The sequence below is a fragment of the Pogona vitticeps genome, chromosome 4 (genome assembly GCF_051106095.1).
Source record: "Pogona vitticeps strain Pit_001003342236 chromosome 4, PviZW2.1, whole genome shotgun sequence".
Classification (NCBI taxonomy): Eukaryota; Metazoa; Chordata; class Lepidosauria; order Squamata; family Agamidae; genus Pogona; species Pogona vitticeps.
The window spans coordinates 78,373,607-78,389,578 of NC_135786.1; the positions used below are offsets into that span (position 1 = coordinate 78,373,607).

General features: G+C 37.9%; 1 protein-coding gene across 1 annotated transcript in view; it reads right to left on the reverse strand.

Annotated features, from left to right (window-relative positions):
* Positions 1 to 3,588: 3,588 nt before the first annotated feature.
* Positions 3,589 to 15,972, reverse strand: part of LRRC40 (leucine rich repeat containing 40) — a 36,754-nt gene continuing 24,370 nt past the window's right edge. The window contains exons 11-15 of the mRNA XM_020795255.3: positions 13,444 to 13,551; positions 12,166 to 12,276; positions 10,490 to 10,567; positions 8,319 to 8,504; positions 3,589 to 7,236 (exon numbers count right to left, since the gene is read on the reverse strand). Coding sequence (XP_020650914.3) covers positions 7,131 to 7,236; positions 8,319 to 8,504; positions 10,490 to 10,567; positions 12,166 to 12,276; positions 13,444 to 13,551 — 589 coding nt within the window. The 3' untranslated portion in view covers positions 3,589 to 7,130. The remainder of the gene's footprint in view (positions 7,237 to 8,318; positions 8,505 to 10,489; positions 10,568 to 12,165; positions 12,277 to 13,443; positions 13,552 to 15,972) is intronic.

The window sequence follows — 15,972 nt, forward strand, 5'->3', positions numbered from 1 at the left end:
GTATGCCTTACACTGGAGAATTAACGCTTAGAAGACAAATAGCCTAATTGGGAGATCAGGGGAGGTGACCCATTTTTATGTGCCAACTGTTTAGTACCTAAATAGTATCCTGCCCTTTCAATAAATTAATGTCACTAGCACAGCAATTAGGATCATATAAATCAGTCTTCCCGGCCTGGTATTTTTCTGGAGTACAACTCCCATTAGCTCTGGTCAGCATGGTTAATTTCAGAAAAAGATAGCAACTATAATCCGGACCATCTGGAGGCACTAGTTTGGGGTAAAGTCTTTAATCCAATACACTGAATATGAAAATAATAATTACATGGAGAGGGAGGGTCCACACAATACTCCTCAGCCTAGTATGTGAAGTGCATATTGGACCAAAAAGGGGGGCTGCCTGCAAGATCAAAAGATGAGACAGCGCTAGGTAATCTCAAGAGGAAACATGCTCTGTATTTTCTCTGTAGCCATGAAGAAAGCTCTCATATCCTAACCACAGACTCATCCCAGAAGATAATAAGAAATGAGCAGATTGTATAGGAGGATGTGGCTCCTTCAACATCCTGTATCTAAGCCATTTTGGTCTGAAAAAGAAATCTGTGACACTTGCAGTTGTACCTGGGAACAAATTAGCGATTACTTTAGCAATTTCAAAAGAAGTCTTTCTCAATCACACACTAAAGATTATTACCAAATGCTTCCCACATTTTACATAAATAAAGATATAGGAGGACCAGAGGTGTGGGTGTGTGCTGAGAAACAAGGCATGTTCTCCAACAACACCAACCTGTTAGAGAAATAGAGAATTCTGCCAGTTCTTTTCATAATCCCAAACTGGATTCGAGCTCAGGCCAAAGGATCAGGCAAGTCAGCAAGTCCACAATACTGCCACATACATTCTGCCTCGGCTCAATGGCCATGATTGTAACTGATTTCATTCTACTCTGCGAAATATATTAGCATTCAAGGAGGTAGGGTTTATAGATATCCATTATTCCTTGGAACTATAAATAAACAGACCATGCAAGAATAAGGTATCTTGCTTTTGCTGATACTGTCAGCTTACTCCATGACCATATGTGAAATGGGTAAAAAATAGATTTTAAAGGCTGTTAGTTTGAGTTGGAAACTGTGTCTTTTAACTTTATTTAAAATGTTTAAGCATTATAGTTTCAGCCAGGTCTAACCATAAACAAAGTGGCTAAATAATACAGCAAAATAACCAAATATTTTAATGTTATCTCATCAAAAAAAGGGGTTCAACTATTACTATTTCCCATATGCTGATATGGAGCCTGTTTTGTTTTTAAACTTGTTCATTCTCATTTTTTGGCAATGATTTAGAAACACCTATGTGAAATCCTAAATTATGAAATGCTTGCTTTCCTATCTCGGCTTTAGAATTGGACTTTGGCTGCATTTGCTGCCATAATGACAGTTCCAATTAGCAGCAATTCCTAGTTTTCTATACAAAGCCTATTTGCCAAATTATAACTTAAAATTAAAGGGAAACAAAGGTGTTCCCTTACTTTTGCCCGTGAGTCAAAACAACAGCAGCTCAGGGACACACTGGAATCAGTGTCTCTGGGACAACACTGTATGGATTATAAACAGTATCAATGATTCAGCAACAGGACTTTGCTTGCATCTGTGCAAATAAGGATATGCAGCTAGGATATGCTCTTGCGGTAGAAACATAAGAAAGTTGAATTTTACAGAACTATATATAATTTTTAATTCCTGTAAAATTTATTCTGTTTGTGTGTCTGTGCATGCCATCAAGTCAATTCTGACATGGCAACCTTTTTCAGGGTTTTCTAGGTACAGAATACCTAGTAGCCTATTGTTCCTTTCTCCTGCGGGCATCCTGGGACTATGCAACTTGCCCAAGGCCATACAAGCTGGCTCTTCTTCTGGGAGGCACAGTGAGGAACTGAACTTCCAAACTCTGCTTTCACAGCCAGATACTAACTCACTGAGCTATCCAGCCAGCTGCAGCACTGCTTATATCATGATGAAAGCTATCTAACCATTAGCTAGCTGCAACAAACAGGGCTGCAGTTAATTAACTAGCTGAAATCTTTCGAGCTGCAATCTATAATTTATAACCAGTATTTAAAAATAGATCAACTAAAAATATGCTCTCAGTTCATCAGCTATTATTCATAGAGCTATCTTATTTTCCCAATTCAGAACTAACAATTTTACCCACTTATAATTTTAATAATTATGTCAATCAAAGTTCACATGATTAATCAACTAATCACTTAAAACAAATGGTATCTGCAGCTTAGAGAAGTCCAAATTATTTCTTTAAGAAGTTGCATGCTAACAGTCACTATACTTTATGGTTACTGCAGCAGCAAGGGCAGTTAACCTTTTCAGAAAATCTGCCTACTCACCATTTTGCCTTTATTTCAATATGGATACTGTTGGTTTCCCACTCCAGCACTGTACCCATGACATTCCCTTCTTAGCCTCAGCCATGTTTTTCTATCACATACCCTAAGCCAAGTCCTGGGGCCAATCTATGAGGAACAAGTTTGTCATGTTATTTCTTAAAATTTATCACTGTTCTAATATAAATCTTGTGCCTATGAAATCTGGAAACTATTCTACACAAAAGATACACAGTTGTTTATTCACTGCCACTGAAGCCACTGAGAGCAACTTCTACTGCATCAAGCATTTTTAGACCAAGCGGTGCCATTCATCTTCCAGATGAAAAGCAGCATTGTCAAGATTGCCTGGAAGTAGTTTGTGAGTATAGTGACTACTGTGATTGCCAGCATGGTACATCTCTATAAAATAATCATGCTAGCCAGGAAAACCCAAAATATGTCCTCCACCCCCTCCTAAGCTTCAAAAAGAATCATGATAGTAAAACAGCAAGTTGTTTAATTACAAGTTAGCAACAAATTGATTCAGAGGTTTTTTGCTTATATGTACCTCCAGTAAAATTTGAATTCATGTGGTCTATACTTCTACCAAACAATTTATCACCCTTTTGGAATCGTTGCCAAGTATTTGGATTTTATTTTTTTCTCCTTCAATAATGTATTTCAGTGTTGCATTGCTTTCCAAATATGAGACATGAACAAAATCAACTTTTAGACCAGTAATTTCGACTGGATTGTAATACACTTTTAAGGGGTTTAAAATAAATGTTGCTATGTTTCACAATAAAGGTAGCCATATCTGGTTAGTCCAAGAGTGACACCCAGAGGCAAAGTATATCCTCCTCAGCACATATCTTTGATGATCAATTGATCAAATCATCTCTCTCTTAAAAACAAACACCTTTCAATTTAGAGTTTTAAAATAAGTCCTTCTGTTTATGAACCTTCTCATTTAAATTGCAGATAAAATATGTACTCTAATGCATGTCATTCCACTCCATCTAAAATCTTCATGCCCCCTTGTAAAAGCTTTTATTCAGAACATCAATAAGCCACACCAGTTCAGCACAAGAGGCTGAATTTTTATAAACTGAGGCCTTTTCTGCCTCTTTGCTAGCTTAGGTGGCTTAACACTGAACAAGACAAGAACTTATTAGTTACATTTTTCTACTTGTGAGTACTGTAATCAAGTCAAACCAACAACTTACTTTATTACAAATTTTACCATTTTATAAAACACATGTTTAATTATAGAGATAGCTGTATTGTAATTAGTATTTTGAAACAATTGTGATTTTGAGCTTAAATTATATACAGAACTGTCATTTTTGTATGTGTTACAAAGATTGCTATATGACAAACTGTACTTTTCAGTTTAATTACAATATCATTGTAAATAAGGCTGAATGAAGAATCATTTACTACTTTATGAACCTACATTGTGAATGTATTTCAATGTTTTTGCAGTATACAGATTTACTGAACTTGAAAGCTGCTTCATTTTCTGTGCAAAAAAGTAATTTAAAGCTATATTTTAAATCAATTGATTCAGTGAAATCAATTTATTTTGTACCTGCAGGTGGTATCCTTCCCATTTTACTTTGTGTATTGACACTAACTGGTAAGGTGCATATTGTGTCTAGAATGCAGTTCGCAGATGCTTTCTGTATAAAAAAAAGAATACAGGGACTCAAAACAATGCTGTGCAACTTATAGCAGAGCCATTTTCGGCTTTGATGTACTCAAACCTTTTTCAGTATTTAAAAAAAGGTGTTTTGAATAATATATTAAAAAGTTTATTGTATAAATAAAGTCACCTTATTGTAAGTATTCAGTCTTTTTAAACATGTGATGGCAGGACACTGGCACAAAACTACAATTTACTGCTAAACTGCAACAAGCACATTTTTTAAAAAAACAGCTGCAAGGCTCTTGTCACTCCTTTTTATTTTTCAACACCCTAATGTAGAGCTGGAAAATTTCCAGAAAAAAATCATTTTTTCCCCCAGATAAAAACCTGGGAAAAACACTTTTTTCTGGGGGGAATTTTACCTCTCAACCCTAATGTTACACATTGTTTTTCAATCTGTAGTATTGTGAGCATGTCAAAAGTAGTGACGGAGACTACATTCTCCAGAATCAAAAAGGATAGTTTCAGCTGTCAAGCTTTGCAGAACCCATAGCCACAGAAATAATATTGACCATCACAGTGGTGGTAGTTGCTAGTCTCAATCTGCAGCCTGCTATAACTACGTAGTATTTTGATCTAATACACCACTGGAACACAGCTTTCCCCCCTCTTCTCTGAACTTACCACTGTGTTGAAAGGTTTTTACGCTACACCAATGGTTCCCAACTTCTGGTCCCCAGATGTTCTTGGACTACAAGTGCCAGAAGTCCTGGCCAAGACAACCAGTGGTGAAGGCTTCTTGGTATTTGAGTCCAAGACAATTAAGGGATCCAAGGTTGGAATCTACTGCACTACTCCAATAAAAAAATGTTGAAAAGACAACCTATTAGGACAACAGCCAAGAGCCAAAGGCGGTATCCCAGTTGATGAATTAGACCCCCTACTTCTAAAATAGATATTAAGCTGCATTTACGTGCCTTATCTTTTACAACTGCCAGTTCCATTTATTTAAGGGCGAGACCAATGAGCACTGACATATAAGGCTGGAGTGAGCTCCCTATATGTAGCACCTGTGGTGACCTGTGATAGCACTGTGAGTCTCTCTTCATTTTTTTGAGCTGGTTAATTTTTCACTTTTTATTTTGTGGGATGCATCTGTTTGGGGCATACTACAAAACATAAGAGTGGGAAGTACTAGCTGCCCGCATCTCATTTATTTGAAGCATTTTTGCTCCACTCATCAGCTAGAAGGATAAAATGATAAGACAGATCTTGCCTACAGGTTTACAGCCTAAACAGCTGTGTTTCATAAGGGCCATTAAAGAGATGAAAAGGAGAAACAGCTTGAGCCCTAAGCAATACAGTAGGACACCCTTATCCACCCTTAGTATCTGCTGATTCACTTATCTACACTCTGTGAATATTACACACTGTATTAAAAATGTTGTTTTAAAAGCGGGGGGGTGTGTGTGTCACATTTTACCAGAACTGGCCACTAGAGAGAGATGGAGAGACCATGCTGTGAAGAATATATAGCATGGTCTCTGGCTGATGAAGGCCTCTCCTCTTGCAAGGTTTCTCCCAGAGGTGGCGGTGGCTCCTCCTGCCCGCTGGTTTAACCGGAGGTTTAAAAACAAAAAACCCAAAAAACAAAAACAAACCCTTCAGTGTCAGGCTATCTAGGCAGGAAGTGGGATGAGGGTATCTCCAGTTGGCTTGATCTGCACTGAGGTCTGAGAGCACGCTGGCAAACAGTTCAGCATGCAAGTAAGCAGCTCTCCTAAAGCAGCAACGGTGGCCTTGGCACTCCGCCTTCCCTTCAGGTAACCATTGGGTTTGTGTGGATTAGAGGGAGGGCAAGGGCACTTTGTCCCTGTTCTTTCTGATCTGGTTTGGGGAGGGAGATGTTTGCTACAATCCACGTTTTTAAGCATGCGCTGGGGGGACATGGAACCAATCCTCCGTGGATACAGGGGTCCTATGGTACTGCAATTTTCAGTGCATCCAGCACCAAGAAAAGGTAAAAAGGTACGTGGCAAGGAGAAGAGTGAAAGGAGCAACCCAACCAGAAGTATCAGCAGCAAAGTGTTTTCATTACAGCAGCAGTCTGAGCGGCATGGGAGCTTTGTGTTTAGGGAAAACTGAAGAAGTGTGTGTGACAGTATGAACCAGGGATATTCGCCTGACTGCTATGAAAATAATGTTAGAAACAGAAAACTGTGCTACAAAAGGGATGATCTTCTATTGTATCGCTGCCTTGTAGTCAGTCTGCTAGATGGGTTGCTTTATCTTTTACCTCACCAATTTGTGAAATGGGTATTTGTGACTTTCATGTCAACCATGGTAATCATTTTCAATCTTCAGGATTTACAAAAAAAATTCAAACATGATCAGCTGTTCAGAAAAACTCCAGGGCTAGTATTTGTTCAACATCTGTGGTACACTGCACAATACCATTCTTTTAAAAAAACACAAGTTTGTAGTAGTCAATAATTTCTGCAATTGACAGTATGCAATGTGTCTTTGAATCTGATTTTCAAAACATACTGGAAATGTAACAGTACATCAACGGTTATTAAAAATTCATCATATTTTACCATCAATTCCACTATGCAAAGGCTTCACACTGTTTAAATCAATACCTGGTTTTTAATTTTATTGTTGCTGTTAAAATTTAATAAAGAAAATGGAATGTTGAATAGAAATGGAGAAAAATGTTGAAACCCAAGACCAGAACACTAAATTTTAGGTGAAACGTATTCATATGATGGGAAAGGAAGAGGAGGGACTGGAGCATACTTTGATCTCTGTAATTCCTTGACTCCAGTAGCCTCTTCTCCCTTGCTGTCATGATAACAGGAATCAGTGTCAAATAGACCCATGTGTCACTCATCTGCGCATGCAATTCAAGTTTATACTCAAATTAGTTTGAATTCCCTCCATGTACGGCAGTAGTCCTCAGTGAACCACTCCTGAAGAGTAACTCCATCACTTTGAGCTTAAGCAAATTCAAACAAACTGTCCTCAAATAAACGGACTTAATTCTTCAGAAAGCAACATTTTGCACAGGTTTCTGCTCAAACCCAGTGAACAAGAGATTAAGTAGGAATCCTGCTTCTTAAGTATTCAAGCACAGCATCTGTTCCCTTGGCAAGAATGGCAGCTCGTGGAGTCCGAAAAGGATTGCCTTCCAGCAAAAGCGTCCTAATAGAAGGATTAGAAACTGTTCAGAACTATAGTTCACAAATGATATATGTGAATATACACAATGCCTATGCACAAAATAATCACATTCTTTAGGAAGGTTCCAATGAAAAGCAAAAAATTTAAATAGTGTCTAGTTTTACACTGCTGCCTCCATGTGTTTAAAAATGAGGCTCAGTTGTACCTCTAGTCAACATTTGCCATCTTTTAACCACAACTGCATTTAACAGTGAAAGACTATTATTATATTCATGTTCTTTTAATTTTTAATACCACACTATTCAACATCTCACAACAATATTCCTATGTACTCATTTAGAAACAGGTCTGGCCATAGAATTATAAACTCTCAATTCCGCTCCTCTCTATGCAAAGTCTCCCAACTTTCCTTTAACTGGACATCTGAAATCACCTTCTAATTCAAATTAAAAGTTGAGCTGCTGTAAGCTTTGGCCTTGGTGGGGAAGTTTACAATGAAGTATATGATCTTTTGGCACTCTTTCCTTATATCCAAGAAACCAGGAGCATCTCCATTAACTCTCTCTGACTATGTTAGTCTTTTTTAAATTAAGCTAATTCACCATTTGTCCATATATCAAATAATGTTTACATTTATATGTTGAAAATGTTACTCATCACTCAGGACAGCCAGATTAGTAATTCTGAAAATGAGTTCTCCTGTGATAGAACAGGTAACACAAAATACAGGAGGAAACAATCTCAACATGAGTTTATCAATAAAAGGTGTGCAGGGTTTTTTTTGTGAGGCTCTTTTGTATAGTATAAGAGAAACTGGACATTTAAATATTCAGTCATGATATTGTATCTGTACTGATGGGAATTCACAAAGGAGCCCACTCTCAAACTTGTTATCTATGCAATCCTGGGAAGTAGGATATAATTTGACAACACGTGTCTCAGAAATACTAAAGAACACAAATTTTAGCACTATAACCTAATAATTCTATTTATCGGACAGAAGAAATTGATTTCGTTATGAATATTTTAACAATTTCTTTATTTTCCCGAATAGCTGTGTTATACAGAAACATGTTATTTAATATTCATAAAATTACATATACCTGAGGTTGATACAGTTCCCAAGTTCTGGTGGCACATGCAAAATATCATTATTTTGAAGGTCCAGGGTATTAAGCTTCTCCAACTTCTTTACTTGCATAGGGTCCAGGGATCCAATCTGATTATTACCAAGGAGGATTGCTTCAAGGGTTGGAATGCGATAGAGGACATCCGGAAATATTTTAAATCTATAAAGGAAACCCAAGACACTTCTTCAATATAATTTCACCAACTAAGAAAGAGACATAGGACACTTTCAAGAATAAGTGATGTTAACCCCAAGTAAGAAAATATGCTGCCTTAGCAAATGTACTGACTGTGTAGGGTTTGTACTGAAAACTGAGCAATGTACTGAAAATAGAACAAGTTTCAAACAAACTTTAAAAAATACCTATTGACTGGATCCAGTTTTTATTACATTTAGATTCCACTACACTTAATGAAATAAGTAGATATGCCTTTTAAGTCATGCTTGAATTCACTGTGACTTAAATGCAACTGAACTAGGTTGAAATCCTAAAAAGATTTACTGTGGAGGAAGTGCCACTGAATACGATGGGACATCATCATCATCATCATGTGCTGTCAAGTCAATTCTGACTTATGGCGACCCTCTTCAGGGTTTTCCAGGTAGAAATAACTCAGAAGTGTATTCGCGAAGGCTTTCACGGCCGGGATATAATGGTTGTTCTGGGTTTTTCGGGCTCTTTGGCCCTGCTCTGAAGGTTGTTCTTCCTAACGTTTCGCCAGTCTCTGTGGCCGGCATCTTCAGAGGCCAGCAACCTGTGCTCTGAAGTGGTTTACCATTTCTACTGGAGGTGCCCTGGGACTTGCGCAGTTTGCTCAAGGCCACATAAGCTGGCTTTACTTACAGGAGGCACAGTGGGGAATCGAACTCTGAACCTCTAGCTTCACAGCCAGATACAGAGCTATCCAGCCTGCCTGACAAGGGGGACATAATTTCAAGTAAACATGCACAAGATTTGCTTGCTTGCATGAAACCAAATATTTTTAACATAAAAGAGGGGGGGAAAGAGTATATTGGGAATATAATGGGGCTTTCTGATCTATGTCCTGAAGGCCATCCAAAGGAGAAACACTAGTTCTTCAGCATGGGCCAATATGAGAGACAGGAAGAAAAAGAAGCCTTCCTATTGTTTTCCTTCTCTTCCTCCTCCACAGATAGCTCTCCTTCCTTCCTCTGCATCTCATACTGAGAAGAAATTGTCATCTGGGTCCAGCTCCCTTTCAGAGAATGAGAAGAAAAAGATCTCTCAATCTCTCTCTCCAAGACAATGAACTGAGGGGTCCACAGCCCATTTAATGCTTACAGCCTTGAAGAAGCCCGTCCCATGCTGTCAGAAGCAACATGCTTCAAAATGGCTCTGGTTCTTGCTGGCTCCTCACTCCCGAGGGCTTTCAAAATGGCCATTATGCAGGAAGAGGCACATGTGAGCCTAACTGTTCTTTCTTTCCAGGCCATCAGATGCAAGAAATGGAGGGGAAAAACATGGGTCTTTGCCTCATCACAGGGCTTTTTGACTTATGAGACTGAACCGATGGGGGAACGGGGGGGGGGGGGTTTCCTGAGGATCCCTAACCCCCTGAGACACTGCTGGGTGGAGAACTCTAAATACAGTGCATGGCCTTCAAGGCAAAGAAGGTTCTTGTTTTTTGTTTTGACTGGTGCTCACCCCAGAGGCTCTGTTAGCTTCTTTGAGGCCACTGTAAGTGTGTGGGACAGGCCTGTTCTGCAGGGCCCCTCCTTGCACAGGGAACAATCCAACATGGTTCCCACTCTTCCTGGTATGGCAGACTGAAGCAACAGTGAAGAGGATTGTTCCAGAGGGAAAGAGAAAGAATAATTAATAAGGAAGCATAGAGAGAAGCCAGTGGAGATGAGACATGAACTAAGGTGGAGATAGGAACCCAGACTAAATTCCTGGGTTGTCTACATCACCAGAAGGAGCTGGGAGCTCAAAAAAGATTGGCTATAAGCTCCTGTCTATCAAGGTGAGTGAGTGGGACAAACCACTGTAAGAATATCCTTCCCCTGTAGGAAAACCTGTGAACTCATGTCTGTTGTGGCTTTTAAGATAAAATTGGCAATGCAATCATGCCACAAAGCCAAGCTGATTCAGTATACTTACTAGGAATATGCAAGAGCACTTACCTGTTAAATGCAAGATTTATTATTTGCAGTTTTGCCAGTGTTTCCATTTCCCCAGGCAGTGATGTCAAGAAGTTATTTCTAAATTGTAAAAAGAAAAATAAATATTTCATCAAACACTTCAATCATAATTGTTAAAAGCAATTTATATTTTAATTGAGCCAATTTTCAATAGGTAACTTTTCAATGTTTCCACTTCAATAGATAGGGTTAAACAAATAGCTGGCAGCTATCTTAATATGGATTTAGAAGCATTTTCCCTGCGACAATTAAATTTTAATAGGGATCACTCCAGTACAGAAAATTATGTCTTCCTCATATATACATGCTCTTTAAAAGCTACATGTGCGTGAGCATTAGTGCAACCTCAAAGTTTAGCAACAAATGGTTTTAAGTAGCTAGACTCAATTAAGTGGGAAGGTTGTTAGAATCTAGTCTTATTTCTGACCTTCTGTGCTTAGTATCAGGCTATCTACCATGGGGAAATGCTACTCTAGATCTGGCAGGGGTTCTCTTCCCTACCTGCCCTACCATTTAAACTGTGTCAAAGCCCATTTGGCAATTACAGATGCATATACACATAGTAAAGCACACATTCACTGTGTTTGAAATGAGAGCATATACCTAAAGACAGAACTTTCTATCCAATAGCTATTTGGAAAATGTGTTATACATACTGTGACTTTAGACTAATATTTGACACATAATGAAACGTGCGAGAATTCCAATACATTTCACAAATGGTTCTGCTTAATTTGATTGCATGAATTATCCAATATCCATGAAATGATCTAATTCTTCTCATTTTTACCTGTTGAGTAATGCATTACTTCAATTGTCTAAATGGCAACACGAGAAGCGGACAACACCAGCCTTAGTGAGGCTAACTTACGGATTTGGTAAACTCCTCTCTTACAACGAAGTCCAACTGTCATCAAGCCAATTACCATATTTTTCCATTTATAAGACACACCCCCAACTCAAAAATTAAGAAAACTTAGCTCTGAGTATTCAGCCTCTGGGCTGAGAACATTCGGTCATTACAAGTCCCTGTTGTATCTGAGCCTACAGGCTCCACCTCCAATGAGGTGTGTTCCAATTGGTTTGTTCAGCATCAGCTGATGTCAGTTCCATAACGCTTGTGATTGGAGGAAGCAAAGTCTCCTGACTATAGGAAGCTAAGCCTTGTGATTGAAGGAAGCTTGTTAGCAGAGGCAAGGTACGGGCAGTTTTGTTCTCTCCTCAGCTTACTTCCATGTATAAGATGCTCCTCAATTTTTAGTGCAATGATTTTAGGAAGAAATAGCGTCTTATACACAGAAAAATACGGTTATAAAAAAACCCAGATTCATTCAACACTATGAGACCAGGCACCACTAGTGATAATGGAGTCTTATTGCTTTTTTAAAACCCAGATTTTTGTGAGATGCTTAAAAACTTTTTAAAACCCACATTCTGAAAAACTTAAGATAAGTTTTAGATTTCTGCCTCCCCCAACTTAATGTTCTGCAGAGATGTTGGACTACAACTTCCATTATGTCTGTCTAGCATGCTTGGGAAGGTTGTCAAGTTTGCTTTAAAGATGGCTAACATTTTGACTACTACTGCATTTATCAAGAAAAACCTTTAAGGAAATCTACAGCTGGAAAGTATTTTAGGAAATAAGTTTAATTATTCACCTGATATCCAGATGTGTCAGTCTATAAAGCGTGCACAGTTCCACAGAAATGGAAGACAGCTTATTGAAACTAAGATTAACATCAGAGACAGATTCTTTTAACTCCGTAATTCTGTAAAATGTTTTTAAAAAACATTTATTTATAAAAGATTTGCAGCACTTATAAATCGCAACATTCATTATTCTATAAGTCCTGAGGAGATGGTCTACATCTAGAGCTACAGCTTCACTACAGAAATTAAATATCATCCAAAGCAAATAAAAACAAAAAATGCTTTAAGAAATGTACTTGGGCAATTATTGGGCCACTACAAACTCTCTTTTATTTAAAATAAAAACACAGAAATCTTATCTGAAAATGATTTTGTCATTTCACTGAATTTTTGAGACAGTACGAAATGGGAGATTGACCCTTGGGAGATACTATTAAAGAGCATAGTTACTCCTAGGAAGAAGGAATATAATGGCATGCTGGCTGAAATCTTGTTGTACAGTTACACAATGGGGGTAACTTTCAAAAGCAAATTACCATGGGTTAAGACATCTCCGTAAGCATTATCGGCTATGGGTGGATGACAGTAGTGGACACAAAGAGGATGCTATTGCCAGGCTATGTGCGCAACCAGGTGGTGGCTGGGGCAGTGAATGGGCAAGACTGAGGATTCAATGAAATGTACATTTTTTAACCTTTTCATATATTTTTAAAAAATGCCTAATACACAGATCCTTAATGCTAGCTGTATAAAATGTGGCAGGTTTATTCCCTTGTAGAGAGTATCAGGACTCCAAATGTCATGCACAACGACCAACCGTTCTAGCCATTTTTGTCTTCTGCCACAAATAAATGGGAGATTAGTGAGCTGCATTTAGAAACTGATCTGGATCTAGGCTCAGTTGGAAGCTGGCTCTCTCCAGACTGAATAAAAATCCATCTTGAATTGGCCTTTGAACTGTGCACTCAGTTATTTTCCAAGGCTTGGCACTCGCTGACTAATGTAAGAAGCCCCAAAGTGGTCTGAGCTAAATGGTACAGTTCTATTGCCAAAACAATTCCACTCTCGATCTGGCAGCTGCTAAACCACACTTTAGTGCTACATCTAAGCTTGGTTACCATCTTGTTAACATACGTATATATTGTTCATAGTCAACAAATCCTTCAAGACCTGAGTTATATCCTAAAATGTGAAGAAACACTTATCCTTCCAAGAACAGAACATGCCTACGTTGGCCTTACAATAGAACAGGCAAGGTTGCTACTACTATAGCAAAAACATCCTACCTTACTGGAATTTCAGTCAGTTGATTCTTGCTGAAGTTTACAGTAGTGACTGGATTGCTTCCAACTGAACTGAGTACTTCATCAGGAATTACTGCTTTCTGTTTTTCACTAAACAACAATTGATCAAAATCATCTTATTTGGCAGAAAGATAAAACTACTGAATGACTCATAATTTTATTAATAAAATAAAATATCTACATAGTTACAATTAAAATAACATACAATAAAACACAAAACAATTTAGCAGTAATTTTAAAAGATACGTTTTTAAAATCCATAAACAGAAATAAGCAAACAGATGAAGGAAAAGAATTATTAATAGTGAAGGAAAGCCCATGTAAACAGAAGTTTTTAAATTTAAATACAAATATAATATACAAAAAGAGCAACAATTATAATCGTTCTAAATAACATACATAGAAATAGCATCAGACAGTATTCCCAAATTAAGTCAAGACATCACTCTATAGTTCAGCATGAGAGGTGGTAGTGAGGAACCACTGAAAGAATTATTGGAATACTGAATAAAAGGGAGCCACGTTTTACAAAATGAGTCTGTGTTGAAATTCTGATACATTAATTGTCAGTTTGTAATGAGTTTTTCCATCAACGCTGGTTTCCATACCCTTAGTTCCCAAACACACGGTGAAATTCCTACAGCTGCTTTCCAAGATCGAGCAGTTGTTTTTCTAGGTGCTACACACAGAAACATGATTAACTCCTCGTGGTGTAATGATGCATTGGAATCCAAAAATAAATCCATTAATCCCAATGCAGGGCCTTGACAATTGTTTGTGACGTTATCTTTCCAATTATATCAAATACAGAAATTAAACATACTTGGGCAGTGTCACCAGGAAAGTAAATATGTACGAACAGCTTCACCACCTCTCCAACAATTTGAACTCAGATTTTTGTTTTGTAATTCAATTTGAGCACAGTATAATACCATATGTGTACCCCTTTGAGGCAATGTTCTCTTACAGATGATAGAATTCATTTAAAAGGCTTTTTACTTCATAGGCTTTTCCAGTTATCTCTAATGGTAAATCCAAAACATTCTCCCAGATGTCTTTGCCCCATCACATTGCCATATAATATATTAATCAATGTATCATAGCATCCAAGCCCTTGTAATCATTAGTAGCCAATAATATGTACTATATTTTCCCTTGGTGCCAAGAGGTTTACGAACCACTTCTAAAATCTCAGGTAGGTGAATGAAATGAGTTACCTGGAGGAGTTGGAACCAAGCTGTGCCAAAAATGTAGACCCTAGTTTTTAATCTATTACCTGAAAAAAGTATTTCTTCTAGTTTCTAAACTGTAACCATCTGTCACTGTTACAAAATAGAGAACTTTAAAAGGATATGATGGATGAGTTAGATGATACTAATCTTGTCTTGCAATTTAATTAAATTCACTAAAAGTCTTCAAAAATTGATATTCTATATAATATATAGTGAAATATTTTTATTCTTAAGGAGAAATAGAATTCTGATAGTTTGCCACTGTTTTAGGAGCTCTCCTGATTAATCCAACTAGAATTGAGCAGAACAAATAAAATTTGGTGGAACTGTCATTTTAACAGAAGATCTACTTCCCAACCATGTCAATTTCAGCTTCTTCCAGTTATGTTTTTAAACAGCCTTTTAAAGATACCTTTTCAGTGGCATTTCAGCTTGATTTTTCAAATGGCTGCCACTGTTGTAAAGGTCCACATTCACAGTGTTAACAGGTGGCATTTGATTGGTCGGGAGACAATCAATAAGGCTTCTATTAATTTTCTTAGGGGTTAATTCGTAAGCATGCATAAGTCAAGACAGTCTCTTATGTGTATGATGACACTCCTGTTGTGGCCAATGGCTATGCTGGCTGGGGCTGCTAGGAGTTGGCTTTTTATGACACAATATCATATGTGTGGAAGTTGAGTCATGGCAACTGGACTTCTTTCTTGTTAGGTTAAAATGTTTTGCTACTCATCCAAGTAGCTTCTTCAGACTGGAAGTCCAGTTGCCATAACTCACCTTCCAGATAACCACACCTGGATGACTGGCATATTAGCATATGTGATACAAATCTAGTTCTAAATCACTGAGGAAAAACACCAAATTCTTTTCCGGTGGTTCATTTAGCTTAGCAAAACTTACTAATACATTCACATAGTTTCACATTACTATGGTCTACTTCCATGATGCGAGAAGAAAAGACTTTTATGTTTACTACAGCTGCAATTCTATGCTCTTTTGCAAAGAAAGCTCAGCTGCAGAAGCAACTGGTGCTTGAGTCATGAAGCTTCACTACCATATACTTTCCTTCAATGGGGAGGATCCTGTATGGGTGAATCTCCCATTTATTTATTTATTTATTTATTTATTTATTTATTTATTGGACTTATATACCGCCCCATAGCGCTACAAGCACTCTCCGGCAAGCTGGGTACTCATTTTACCGACCTCGGAAGGTCCAGTTATTTCCACCAGTTAGAGCAGAGGCCCCCAACCCCTGGTCTGTGGCCTGGTGCTGGTC